Consider the following 14616-nt stretch of genomic DNA (forward strand, 5'->3'; position numbering starts at 1 on the left):
AGTCTTTGATGACATACTTAATCTCCTCAAGCTCCTAATGAAATATGTTGGGCACAGGATAGATCTTCGGAGAAGTTGACACCCAGGAATTTGAAGTTGTTCACCTTTTCCACTGATGACCCTCCCATGAGGGCTGTTGTATGTTCTCCTGGCTGCTGCTTCTTGAAGTCCACGATCAAATTTTTAGTGATACTGACGTTAAGTGCAAAGCTGTTACTGCAGCATTGTCATCCTGGCCACCCTGGCGACCTGTCACACACCTGTACGTCGCTTCGTAACCATCTGAGATTCTGCCACATCAGTTGTGTCATCAGCAAATTTGCAGATGGCGTTTTGATTTGCGCCTAGTCGCAAAGTCATGGGCGCAGAGAGAGTAGTAGGGCATTTGACTATGCACACATCCTTGAGGTGAGCCAGTGTTGATTGTCAGCGATGAGATGTTATTTCGGATCCGCACTTGGCCCAATTATGACCTAGGCTTCAGCTACACACGCACGCGCTACGAAAGCTTTATTTTTACTTGGTCTCTAATAATTCGGAATCAAGTGATTCAGGTACTTTCTGTTATACTTTTCTTCGGTGATGTAGTTTCAATTCTCAGAAGGACCAGAACATTGTGAAAGGCGACCACATTTGGGTGGATGCAGGTAACCGAACGCATGTTACAGAGCAGGGAGACGAACAGTGTTGGTATTGTACAACTCTCAGATAACATTCACTTGGTTACCATCAGATATCTGATATCAATTCTGTTATAATTTATATAGTAGAGATTAATAATAGAATTTGATGTAATCTGCTTTCAACCTGAGGTTTTATTTGATACAATGTATCCAGCCAGTAACAAGTTCAGACGGCAAAAACAAACATCGCACAGCTGGGATATATTGAGCGATTGTTACCCTTTCCAGTTTGCTATTACTAAAATGTTCCCACCTCCTTTTCGCCGCTGGCCGCTGACGTATCAATCAGCTTTCATTCTCCCTTTAAAGGGAATTTGCTGGGCTTTTTCAATTGTTATTTTTCGTCGGCGGAAACCAACCTGCACTGTTCCTTTAACCCTGGCCCGTCCTTGATCGAGGGTTGATAATCCGTGAGACGGATCATGGCGGCTGGGTTGAGGCGGGAGATGCTACCTGATCACTGGTCTTATGGGGTCTGCAAGGATGGCCGTATCTTTTTCATTGAGTACGTTCACCCAGCGCAACTTTCACGTCGACTCGTCGCTTATAGACGCTCACTGTAATCGCATATAATTTTAAAAGATTATTTTGTTTGTGTTTGTGTGCCCTTTTCTTTGTTTTGTTTCCCGCAGCGATCAAACACGAACCACCTCTTGGTTACATCCCAGGACGGCTCTACCTGTCAATTCCGGCCATATGATCCGCTCAGGTGGGAGACTTTGCTAACTTTTCCCTTAACTTGCCTTCACCTGTTCCCAGAGGGATGCCTTTGTTGTAAATTGAAGCGAAGGGGCTGAAAGTTGCCGCCACTGACCAGGGTTCCTCTCTCTCTCTCTCTCTTTCTTTTCAGATCTGCCGCGAGGATGGGAAGAAGGTTTCAGTGAAGAAGGCGCCAGTTACTTCATAGAGTGAGTTGTTTTTTGGTGTTTCTTTTTGTTGTTTTGGAGTTTTTTGCAAACTTGTAATACTGTATTTCGAGTCGGTGACTTCGGCAACGCTCTCAGGTGAATTGTGAACTTGCTTTTCCTCCAGCTCACCTGTGCTACCAGTGGGCAGATTGGCGAATCTGTCTTTAGTTCCTTTTATTAACTTTGTTGTCTGGAACTCAATGGTCAATCCTGCTGGTGGCTTTCACTACCGATTGTGTTTAGTATTCGCTTGTGCAAATATTTAATGATCGCCGATGCAGTCATATGATTGTAGAATTTAAGCAACAGGTAGTCACGTGGATTTTACAATCTGTGAGACTGATTTATAGTGTTTGAACTTGCAATTGCCGTTTCCAGATAGGGCACATTTTATTTCATGGCCTTTCCCGGTATCATTAGTTTCTTTTAAAAAATAGCAGCCCTATAGAGAGCAGGTAGGTGAATTCATGCTTTCTTTCTGTTCAAATGCAAATTGGATTCCAGCGTGTTCCCCGGCTACATGGAAACAGCAGGAATGTAGAAATTCCGTGTCTTTCGGTGTAATGAATCGGGTTGGTATGGTGGGTAATAGAAGCTGAAATGTCTGGGCTTTTCGAGTGTATCATTAGTTATGCAGGAGATATTAATCTGTTTTGTCGATTTACAGAAAAAAGCATAATGGCAAAATATTTTCAACTTTGCAAATTGAGAATTTGTTTGGTTACTATGGTGATAAATTGCCCCTCGCAGTGAACTGTTCAGTGTCGAATTTAAAGTGCTTTCTTCCTCAAAAGATTCTGATTTAAAATTATTCCAGGCAATCTGTGTTGGGGGTGCCTCCATATACTGTCTTTTTGAAACCTACGACCTATGGGGCTGAATCGAAATTGTTTCACAGATGGGAAACTGATTATATTACCTGTCAAAACATTTACTGCAGAGAAGCGCATTTTGTTCTGTCGTTCAATTTTAGCTGCTTGTGTTTTTTTAAGCCACTAGATTGACTATGATGTCATGTTGAACTGAGTGATTTTTTTTAGGTGACTAAATTTTCCCCTTTGCCTAGCAGACAGGTTATGTGTGGAATTGAAGTTAATCCTCTTGGATGTTGATTCGAACATGTAGGGTTCCTTATTTTAAAGAACTGGTGTGTAATTACAATCTTACATTGTGCCCAGACAGAACTTGATTATGGGTGGATACAGTTAATACCCACATGTTGGAATCAGACCACACACCATCAATTGTCTGGTTCTCAAACAGCCTCAGGGAATGAGGGGAAAACACACATGGGTAAAGGAATGTTCACCCTTATTTTTCTACATGATTTTTGAGTTGATTACTTAGTTGGTACTTTGGATACAAATATGGAAACATTAGTTTTTCTATATAAGGAAACACTAATATGCAAAAATGGAAAAGCCTACAAGAAAAAGCCTACAAATGTATCAGTGTTACAGTGGAGTAAAGGCAATTACAGAGGCATGAGAGAGTCAAAATTGATTGGCAAAGAACACTAGCAGGGATGATGGCAGAGCAGCAATGGCTGGAATTTCTGGAAGCAATTTGGAAGGCACAGGATATCTACATCCCAAAAAGAAATAAATATTCTAAAGGAAAGATGACGCAACCATGGCTAACAGGAAAAGTTAAAGCCAAAAAGACAGCATATAATAGAGCAAAGATTAGTGGGAAGTTAGAGAATTAGGATGCTTTTAAGTACCAATAGAAGGCAACCAAAAAAGTAATTAAGAAGGTAAAGATGGAATACAAAAGTAAGCTAGCATTTAAAGAGGATACCAAAAGTTTCCTTAGACACATAAAGTGTAAAAGACCACTGGAAAACAATGCTGGAGAGGTAGTAATGGGGGACAATGAAATAGCAGACAAGCTGAAAAAATTATTTTGCATCAGTGTTCACTGTGGAAGACACTAGCAATATAATGGAAACTCTAGGTGTTGGGGCATGAAGCATGTGAAATTACCATAACTAGAGAGAATATTCTTGGGAAACTGAAAGGTCTGAAGGAAGGTGAGTCACCTGGACCAGATGATGTACACCCCACAGTTCTGAAGGAGGTGTCTGAAGAGATCGTGGAGGCATTAGTAATGATCTTTCAAGAATCACTAGATTCTGGAATCATTCTGGAAGACTGGAAAATTGAAAATGTCAAGAAGGCAGAGAGGCAGAAGAAAGGAAACTATAGGCCAGTTAGTCTGAACTCAGTGATTGGGAAGATCTTGGAATCAATTATTAAAGATGAGGTCTCAGGGTATTTGGAGGCACATGATAAAATAGGCTGTAGTCAGCATGGTTTCCTCAAGGGAAAATCTTGCCTGACAAATCTGTTGGAATTCTTTGAAGAAATAACAAGCAGGATAGACAAAGCAGAATCTCTTTATGTTGTGTAGTGTACTTCGATTTTCAGAAATTCTGCGAAATTCACCACCCTCAGGCAGCTGTGGAGGCCTAGTCTTCTTGTATATTTAAGGTAGAGGTTGATGGCAGTCCTGGGATGGCAGGACTTTCATATGATGAAAGACTGGATCAACTAGGCTTATACTCGCTGGAATTTAGAAGATTGAGGGGGGATCTGATTGAAACGTATAAAATCCTAAAGGGATTGGACAGGCTAGATGCAGGAAGATTGTTCCCGATGTTGGGGAAGTCCAGAACGAGGAATCACAGTTTATGGATAAAGGGGAAGCCTTTTAGGACCGAGATGAGGAAGAACTTCTTCACACGGAGAGTGGTGAATCTGTGGAATTCTCTGCCACAGGAAGCAGTTGAGGCCAGTTCATTGACTATATTTAAGAGGGAGTTAGATATGGCCCTTGTGGCTAAAGGGATCGGGGGTATGGAGAGAAGGCAGATACAGGGTTCTGAGTTGGATGATCAGCCATGATCGTACTGAATGGCAGTGCAGGCTTGAGGGCCGAATGGCCTACTCCTGCACCTATCTTCTATGTTTCTATGAATACATCTACAAGGAGCACTGCCACCAGAAAGCAGTATCAGTATCTAGGTGCTCTTTTTGCTACTGCCATTGAGAAGGAGGTACAAGTGTCATGTGTTTCACAACACCAGGTTCGAGAACGGTTATTACCCATCAACCATAGGCTCTGAACCAGTGTGAATAGCTTCAACTCTGAACTGACTCCATACTATGGACTCAATTTGAAGTACTCTATAACATTTGTCCTCAGTTTTATTTATTTTTTTTATATTTGTAGAGATTGGCTTTTGCACATCGGTTATTTGTCAATCTTTATGTGTAATTTTTCATTGTCTATATTGTATTTCTTTGTTCTACTTTGCCTGCAAGAAAATGAATCTCAAGGAAACATATGGTGACAAATACTGTACATGCTTTGATAATAAATTTGCTTTGAACTTTGATCACAAACCACTGGCGATGTTTGAATCAAAGCTGGTGTTTCCAGGGGTTTGGAGGTACTGGTATCACATAATGACATGTGAATGTAGGAAGATTTTCATTGTCTATATGCTACATACATGTGATACCTGTGAAAATAATGATTGAGACTAGGTAAGAATGATAAACAAGAGAAAATCTGCAGATGCTGGAAATCCAAGCAACACACACAAAATGCTGGAGGAACTCAGCAGGTCTGGCAGCATCTATGGAAAAGAGTACAGTCGACATTTCTGGCCAAGACCCTTCATCAGGACTGGGGGAAAAAAGATGAGGAGCCAGAGTGTGGGGAAGGGAGGGAGAACCACAAGGTGATAGGTGAAACTGGGAGGGGGTGGGGGAGTGAGGTCAAGAGCTGGGAAGTTGATTGGTGGAAGAGATACAGGGCTGGAGAAGGGGGAATCTGATAGGAGAGCACAGAAGGCCATGGAAGAAAGAAAAGAGTGAGGAGCACCAGAGAAAGGTGATAGGCAGGTAAGGAGAAGATGTGAGAGAGGGAAATGGGGAATAGTGAAGGGGTTTGGGGGAGGCATTACCGGAAGTTTGAGGAAATCAATGTTCGTGCCATCAGGCTGGAGGCGACCCAGACGGTATATAAGGTGTTGCTCCTCCAACCTGAGTGTGGCCTCATTGCAACAGTAGAGAAGGCCATGGACTGATAAGAATAATCACTGGTTTGAACTGCAGAGCATTTGAGCTGGAGAAGTGGGGTAGAAGTCAGATTCCTCTGGAACTGTCATGTCGATGATGTAGACTTTGCAGGAGGAAGTGACCCAGCAGAGTGGCTGGGACTTGGAGTAATCGCAAGCTGACAGGTGTACCACTGCACTCAAGTGGATCCCAGCAGACAAAGCCAGCAGTTGATTTATTGAACTTAATACATTTTGTGTGCATAAATAGCTTGACCTCATAGTTGAGTTGTGTAGTGCATTTCCTTTTAAAGTGGCAGTGGTATAGTGTATAGGATGCCTTTTAAGAACAGAAGTGCATCAACTAATATGACTCCAGTGCATTGTTTGCTGGTTGATAGATTGAACATATAAAGTGGGTCAAGCCTTACCTTGGTCAGAGTGTACTTTTGTTGATTAGAAGAAGTGCTCAGACACACTAAATTAATGGGTTGTGTGTGTGTGCGTGCGCACGCGCAGCCAAGCAGTTATGTAGCTGCCTGCATTGAGTCTCTGTTAACAGTGTTTATTTTGATAGCTAAGACAAATCTTGCTAATCACTGGCTTTCTAGAATGGAGTAAATAAATTGTCAAGGTATTACTTAAACACTTTTTAATTTATGGGATCGTGAATTAGAAACCATATAGCTGTCAGACTTGTGTCTTGCTTCAAGGCTGCTGGAATTTTAATGGTGTTTATAACACAGGTTAAATATATTCTTGGTTAAAATTCCAGAAGGGCATGTTTGATTGGGAAAATGGGCTTTTCGCTTACCTTTGACCATCTTGTTTGTCATTAGACCTGGGGTTCATTTCTTAATCTCTGCAATATTGATTCAAAATGCCAGTGCTGAAATGTTGACATTTTTAAAACTTAGTACAAGAAATTTAAGTGTAGGAAATGTAGCATATAATATTTCTGAACATTTGTTACTTGTGTAGGTCTACTGATAGCCACTTTGTTTACTTGATTAGTCTACGGCTGGAGGATTGTGTATAGCTAGTTTTAAAAAAAAATGTTTGGTATTGGCATTACAATCATACAACAGACGGGGCAGCAGATACCTTTCGACTTGATGCCTGACCACTGTCATAGAAAGGGAATGTTGTGAAAGGCACAGGAGGGCAGCAAGTGCTTCAAGGGAATGCCAGCTTTGAGAATATGTTGAGAGAATTAAGCCATCGTATGGAAGGTAACAATGGAAGTGAATTGCAGAGAGGTAGTTCACTGTCTGTTGTGTCTGTCTCTGTGTTCCAGTGACCTCAGTGAGTTACCCTGTTTGCATAACCCATGAGTTCAGCTGATGAGAAGTATCATGGAGTAGTTTATCTGCTCTTTGTTAACATGGGCAATGATGTCACCAGATTAGTTGCTGAATTTTACCTCTGGGATATGAGATATGGACAGATTTTCCTTAATTGTGTACTTGCTCTTTCATTGCCCTTCTGACACTACCTATAAATTGCAGCTGAAGTCATCATAGAGTCATGCAGCATGGAGCCAAGTCCAGCTGCCCCACTAGTCCGTGCCAACCACTGCAGGCTCCCTGCTGGTATAAACTGCCTGCATTTACGCTCCCCCCCCCCCCCCCCACCCCCACGCTTCCCCATGTACCTGTCCAAAAGTTACATCCTCTGCCAACTTATTTCAGGTATGAAGAAATTACTTCTCTGGTCCATTTTAAAAATCATCCCCTCTTCTATCAATTATGGCCTCTAGTTTTGGACTCCACAGTCCTAGGGAAAATATGATGACTGTCCACCTTATCCACACCACTTATGAATTTATAAACTTCTATTAAGTTCAATTCATTCTCCTGTGCTCTAGGAAATGAAAATCCAATTTAGCCACTTCTCCCTACAAGTCAGGCTCACTAGTCGAGAGCATTCCCGTGAATCTTTTCTGCATCCTCTCTAGTTATTCCTGTAGCCTTTGCTCATGGAATCCGGTCAGGCTCTCCCTCTGCTTCCGATCATTGAGACATTTCTGAATCCATCTCACTAGCTTCTCCTGAATCCCATGTGGAGCAGCCTGCCCTGTGGGACCTTGTCGAAGACGTTGGTCAAGTCCACCTGGACAACGTCTACTGCGCTACATTATCAATGGCCTTAATTAATTTTTGAAAAACTCAGAAATATTCATCAAACATGACCTCCCGCATGCAAAATCATGCTGACTATTCCTGATCAGGTCATGCCTATCCAAGTGATCGTAGATCTGATTCCCCAGAATTCTCTCCAGTAATTTCCTTGAAACCAGGGTCAGGCTCATTGTGTTGTCCTTACTATCTTTGTTGAAGAATGGAACAGGATTAGCCACACTCCAGTCTACTGGATTATCATCAGTAGTTAATGGTGAAGCATGGGTCTCTAAAAGGGCCTCCCACAAGGTCCAGGAGTGCATCTTTATGCATTTAAAATGCTTCCTTCCTCATATGCATACTTTGTGATCGAAGATATCTCTATTTGACCTCATCTCTTTGGCATCCATGATATTCTTCTCAGTAACACCGAGACGAAGTAGGCATCCCCGGAAGTTCCACACAAATGGTCAGCGCACAAGTCATGCCAGCTGTTTCATGTCAAGATCCTATTGCTTCTACAACCCAAATCTGTTGGGGAATGTATTATAAATCCTACTTGGCATTTCTTTTAATGCCAACTAGGGCTTGCTTAAGTGCTTTCAATAGGCATTTGAGTGGGGGAATGGGAATAAATAGATTACTGAGGAGCTGGCATGGATTCAGTAAGCTGAATCTTGTTCTGTGCTGTAGAGCTACAGTATGTGAAATTATTCTAAATTTAAAACTCACTGCTCCAGTGGAATATTTCTGAATTACTTGAATAAAGAAGTTAGAATCTATGAATCATTGTCTGAGTTATTAATTCATTATCACAAAATCTCTGGAGAAAATTTACTATGGCTTACATTAATTTACTGGAGACTTAAGTTGGAGGAAGTTTTAAAAAAAAATAGCATTTGTCCATGGTAGATGTATGCAATATCCTCATTGAAATTCATAAGCCTGAATAAATATAAAAGATTCCGCAGATACTGGAAATATTCAGCCGCCTACACGGAATGCTGGAGAAACTCAGCAAGTCAGGAAACATCTATGGAGGGGAATGAACAGTCAATGTTTCAGACTGCAATCCTTCTTCCTGCCTTTAATATTTGGGAGATTAAGACCTTTTTATTTAGAAGTTTTGCATAATGGCTTGCAAAGTAGATGGAATTTAGAGCTTAAATGGTATGAGAGAAATTACAAATCCAAGGATTCTTTTGAATCCGCAAACACAAGGAATTCTACAGATGCTGGAAATTCAAGCAACACACATCAAAGTTGCTGGTGAATGCAGCAGGCCAGGCAGCATCTCTAGGAAGAGGTACAGTTGACGTTTCGGGCCGAGACCCTTCTGAATAATGTAAACTATGCATGAAGTTGGTATTTGCCTATTATTGCAAGATTCTTCCAGTGGGGAAACAGCCCCTTGGCATCTATCCTATCAATCAGCCCTCCCCACCTTGTGTTTCAATATTAGCCTCATCCCTATTCTTGGCATTGGATCAATATGCTTTCTCAGCTTTGTTTCTGTATCAGACTCTTCATAACTGGAACGAACCTACTGTATCTTCCCTGAACTACTTCCATTGCCCCTACACTCCTAAAGTGAAAGAAATTGTATACAGAATTCCTTGTATAGATAGAGCAAAATATCCCTGCTTTTATATTCCTTCTCCATTGCAATAAATGGTTGCTGTGAGTTGGTGAGTAAGGCCTCCGTTAGTCAGGGTTGACCGTGGATATTGCATCCCAGCTGTCTAGATATGCAAGCCTGGGTAATACAATATGGAGAGCAAGCTGTTGCCCATGTAACAAGCTCCCCATCTCCAAGCATCTGAGGAATCCAAAAGAATGGCAGAGACTGATACAGTTTGGTACCAGCAATGCTGCAGGAGTTGCCAGTCACAGTTGAACTCAACGTAGGACTGCCTTGTCTACTCCTGTTCTGGACTTTTCCCTCGGGATTTACTCCTGCATCCTTCCCCATGAGTGGGTATAGCTGCAAGGCAGCAGAGGTTTGAGATCAGAGTTTTCCTTCACCCAGATGAGTTGCCAACTATGGCTGATGAGCCACATCTGCCCAAGGCGACTAGTTTTAAGGTGCCATTAACCTGCCTTTGCCTCCCCCTCCTGTCAGTAATTGTGCCACGTATGAGGGCCATGAACTGGACAGTTGTCAGAGGCTATTTGAGGCGTATGCCATTGGGAGCACTTAATAGGTAGGGGGAACTGGTCCCCATTACCATAACCTTAAAGAACCAAATAGTTGTTGTACCTGCATACCAGTCTTCATGTAAAAGGACATCCAGATCGCTTCACGGCTGCCTCCTGTTGTCAGCTTCCATTCAAGCAATATTCTGTTCTTCCATTCTTTGAAAGTGTTACAACATGGATAGTCCTTTTTGTTTATTCTGTCTTTTCCTTTGTGGATCTTTAGAGTCGCCCAGCAACTTGCTTCCCACTTCTTTTTGTATCATAAATAATTTTGGCTCAATGCAATTGATCCCTTCATCTTGGTCTTTAAGTATTGAAGTATTTTAAGTCCAAGCATCTATAACACACAGCAGTCGACTTATCAAGCTGAAAATGATTCATTTATCCAGATTGTCATCTGTTAATATGGAAGAATAATTAGCCAATAGTTGAGAGCTGGTATCTTTTCCCTTTGACTGCATGGGTTTTCTCCGGGTGCTCTGGTTTCCTCCCACATTCCAAAGATATATGTTTTAGTAGGGTTAGTAAATTGTGGCCATGCTACATTGGTGCCAAAAGCAGTAGTGGGCTTATTCAGACTATGTTGCGCATAGGCGCAAAATGATGCATTTAAACTATGCCTGTGAGAAGCTTATCTGTATATTACCTATATTGGTCCCAGAAGTGACAGCTGAGGGCTGCATCCAACACCTTCAGACTGTATTGGGTGTTGGTGCAAAACAGTGCACTTCACTGTGCATGTGAAAAGCTTATTATATTATCTCCAATACTTTTGTAGTACTTTATTTAGGTAGAACCTTGCTGAATATCCTCTGGCAATTGAAATGTGCCCCGCAATCCCCCCTATGATGTTGAATAGAATGTCCGAGCTCAATTTGTATTTATTCCTAATGTCTGTTCCAGAACATGTTTAATAGTGTGTAATTTTTCCTCCTTGCTTTCCTGGTCTGGGGCTATCATTTAAGTGGGTTAACTTAGCCATGGATTTAGTCAGTCATGGAATCGTGCAACTTGGAAATGTCCCTTTAGCCACTGCCTCCGTGCGAAGAATCACCTTCTATATATCCCCTTGTCACCACCTACTTTTCCGTATCCCACCTCCATCCCCCTGCCACCCTCCATTATTTGCAATTTATTGTAGTCCGTTAACATTCCAATTAGCACATCTTTTGCATGATGGTGGAGTGCTTGGGCAAAGTCCACATAATTATAGGGCAAATATGCAAATCCATATGCACAACTTAGGTCTCTCAAGCTGTGAGGCAATAATTTGTTTTAGAACAATTTATTGTTTTAAAAAAAAATGCAATCTTTGACACACCTGTTCAGGAGTATATAATCAAAATAAAATAGAATATTAAGTGCTTCCACTTGCAATAAGCAAATGATCAGCATTTGTCTTGAGAGTGGTTAGCAATATCTGAATAGTTAGTTGCAAAGGGATTTAAATATTGTGGCTAGTTTGTCATATGTGCTTCACTGACGCTTCATTCACTAAAATAAACCCTGTTTACCACAGGTGTGGAAAATTTCAGTTGAACGCTCAAATGAAACTGAATCGTCAGTGCAGAAGTAAAAAAAGGTGAGGGTCTCTAGTTGACTGATGATCTGCAAGCATGAATTTAATACAGAATTGTCATTTCCTGGGGAGACCTAGGTGATGGATGTGAAATCTTGGAAGTTGGCTGACAAGTGATGACCCATGTGCATATTTGGTACCAGATTTTTTTGTATGTGCTTCACTGCTTTAACTGAATGCTGAATGACAATAGATTTGTCAGCTTTTAATCAAATAGAGCATTATTTATGGAGATGCAATGTGGAATAGGCCCTTCGAGCCCCTCCATTAACCTCCAATTTCACCCTAGCCTAATCACAGGACAATTTACGATGAATAATTAAACTACCAACCGGGTATGCCTTTGGACTGTGGGAAGAAACCCATGCAGGCACAGGGAGAATGTACAAACTCCTTTCAGGCAGTGTTGAGAGTTGAACCTGCGTTAGCTCATATTGTTGCTGTAGTGTTAACTACTGTTATTGTGCTGTCAAACCCTGTATGAAGGCCATTTAGGTTACGGGAAGACAGACTAATCAAATGGTGTGAACACAGCGATTTGAGTTCTCAATGTGGACAAGACCACAGAGATTATTGTGGACTTCAAGAAGGTACCGGCTGACCACTCCTCACTGCACAAGTATGGTTCCTCCATGGAAAGAGTTAGGAGCACCAAGTTTCTGGGAGTGCACATAATGGATAATCTCACTTGGTCCCTTAATACCACCTTTTTGGTCAACAATCTGTCCAACAATCTCCTTGACCTCCTACAGACAGGCAGGAGGTACCATAGTATTAGGACGAGCTGTTAGGATGGGAAACCACTTCTTCCTCCAGGTTGTAAGACTACTGAACTCCCTGAAGGTGGGGGGAGGGGAGGAAGAATCACAAGGTAGTAGGTGATGGGTGAAATCGAGAGAGGGTGATGGGTGAAATAAAGAGCTGGGAAGTTGATTGGTGAAAGAGGTACAGGTCTGGAGAAGGGGGAACCTGATGGAAGACAGAAGACAATGGACGAAAGGGAAGGGGGAGGAACAACAGAGGGAGGTGATGAGCAGGTAAGGAGATGAGGTGACAGAGGGAAAGGGGAGTGGTGGGCATTAGTGGGAATTTGAAAAGTCAATGTTCATGCCATCAGGTTGGAGGCTACCAAAACAGAATATAAGGTGTTGTTCCTCCAATCTGAGTGTGAAGCGGTCTCCCAATCTAAGTTGGATCTCACAAATATAAAGGAGGCCACACTGGGAGTAGCGGATACAGTAGATGAAGTGTCACCTCACCTAGAAGGACTGTTTGGGGCCCTGAATGATAGTGAGGGAGAAGGTATAGGGGCAGGTGTAGCACTTGTTCCACTTGTGAGGATAAGTGCCAGGAGGGAGATCAGTGATGAAGGATGAATGGACAAGGGAGTTGTATAGAGGGCAATCCCTGCAGAAAGCAGAAAGTGGGGGGAGGGAAAAATGTGGTTAGTAGAGGGAAAAATGTGGTTAGTAGTGGGATCCTATTGGAGATGGTCGAAGGTACAGAGAATTATGAGCTGGACATGGAAGCTGGTGGGGTGGTAGCTGAGGAGAAGAGGGACCCTATCCCTGGTAGGGTGAGGGAAGAAATGGAAGAGATGCGGTTGAGGGCAGCGCTGATGATGGAGGAGGGAAGCCCCTTTCTTTGAAGGAGGAGGACATCTCCTTGGTTCTGGAATGAAAAGCCTCATCCTGAGAGCAGATGAGATGAAGGAATTGAGTGAAGGGGATGGCATTTTTACAAATAATGGGGTGGGAAGAGGTATAGTCCAGGTAGCTGTGAGAGTCTGTGGGTTTATAAAAGATATCAGTAGATAAACTGTTGAGAGAGGTGGGGGGAGGAGGCGGGGGGGGGGGGTAGACTGAGAAAGTGGAGGGAGGTGTTGGAAATGGACCAGGTAATTTTGAAGGCAGAGTGGAAGTTGGAGGCAAAGTTGATGAAGTCGATGAGTTCCATGTGGGTACAGGAAGCAGCACCAATGCAGTCATTGATGTAGCATAGGAAAAGTTGGGGGTGATTCCAGTGTAGGCTTAGAACATACTGTTCCATCTTTTTAAAAAAAATCAATTCAATAATTATTTTTAGTCAATCCTATGGATCAATAAAATTTGGACATGTCAGTGAGTTGTTTGGATTAGCAATTGTAGCAGAGTCTTTTTGCAGTGCTCTTTCCAGTCTGAAAACATGAATAGACATCTTTCTCAGAGTGGAGTACTGCCATGTTTTGCCATCTGAAAGATATTTTGTCTAATGCTCTTTGTTGTAGGGAACCACAGTAGCCTAGGTCAGCTCTTAAGGTAGGCTCTCAGCTTTTTTCACACTTCCACTAAATCACAGTACTTCAGCCCGTCACTCACTGAACCCGTTTGATACCAACTTTTTCTGATGAACCCTGATCCTTGAAATCCCATCCCTTTCTCTACTATGTAAAACCATTCCTAATCCACAAGTGTTGTGTATTAGAGAAAGTGCCTCACAGGAGGAGAGTGTGGTAATGCTACACTGAAATGTCTGTCCAACTGGAGAGGATGTGGCAAAGGATGGGCTTGGCTGTGACAACTAACCAGTTGAGGTGGTGTTGTCATGTACAAATCTTAGTTCCAGCATTTTATGTGTGTTGCCTCACAGTATTAAGTAGCTAGAAATAAAAATTGACAACATTTCTTGCTTCCTTCGCAGAAGTCTTGTGTTGGCGTCAGCTGTTAAATAATGGCAGTGGGTCACTTTTGCCAGTAAAATGTGTTAATCTGAGAGAAAAACATTCTGTAAGGATGCATCTACACTTGTAACATGGGATTCCATAGGAAAAGAGCATTCATATTATAGAAAATTGTAATGCAAATGGTTTTCTAAGAATGCAACCCCTCTAACATGTGGGGCAGTGATTTTCTATGTGGTTTCCTCATGGGCTCCCTTCCAAAAGAATTAAAAATTGGGACCAGTGAGAAACAGTTCTCCTGTTAGGTGCATCAGGAGGCACTGATCAAGGATCAAACGTACCACTGTTACAATTCTTCAGTCTTAATCCAATGTAGAATTAGATGAAGTTAGATGAGCAGAA

The 14616-nt window shown here is 42.1% G+C and overlaps 1 protein-coding gene across 12 annotated transcripts in view; it reads left to right on the top strand.

Moving 5' to 3' along the window:
* The first annotated feature begins 1016 nt into the window (after nucleotides 1–1016).
* plekha7b (pleckstrin homology domain containing, family A member 7b) overlaps nucleotides 1017–14616 on the top strand; it is a 424118-nt gene continuing 410518 nt past the window's right edge. For 5 of the 12 annotated variants that reach the window (XM_072272478.1, XM_072272479.1, XM_072272481.1 and 2 more), the window contains exons 1-4: nucleotides 1017–1188; nucleotides 1316–1392; nucleotides 1534–1591; nucleotides 11496–11558. In XM_072272478.1, the coding sequence (XP_072128579.1) occupies nucleotides 1106–1188; nucleotides 1316–1392; nucleotides 1534–1591; nucleotides 11496–11558 (281 nt within the window). In that variant the 5' untranslated portion in view covers nucleotides 1017–1105. Of the gene's footprint in view, nucleotides 1189–1315; nucleotides 1393–1533; nucleotides 1592–11495; nucleotides 11559–14616 lie in introns of those variants that run through there. The other 7 variants (XM_072272486.1, XM_072272489.1, XM_072272480.1 and 4 more) reach the window with 6 other exon arrangements.

Source organism: Mobula birostris, chromosome 11 (assembly GCF_030028105.1).
Source record: "Mobula birostris isolate sMobBir1 chromosome 11, sMobBir1.hap1, whole genome shotgun sequence".
Taxonomy (NCBI): Eukaryota; Metazoa; Chordata; class Chondrichthyes; order Myliobatiformes; family Myliobatidae; genus Mobula; species Mobula birostris.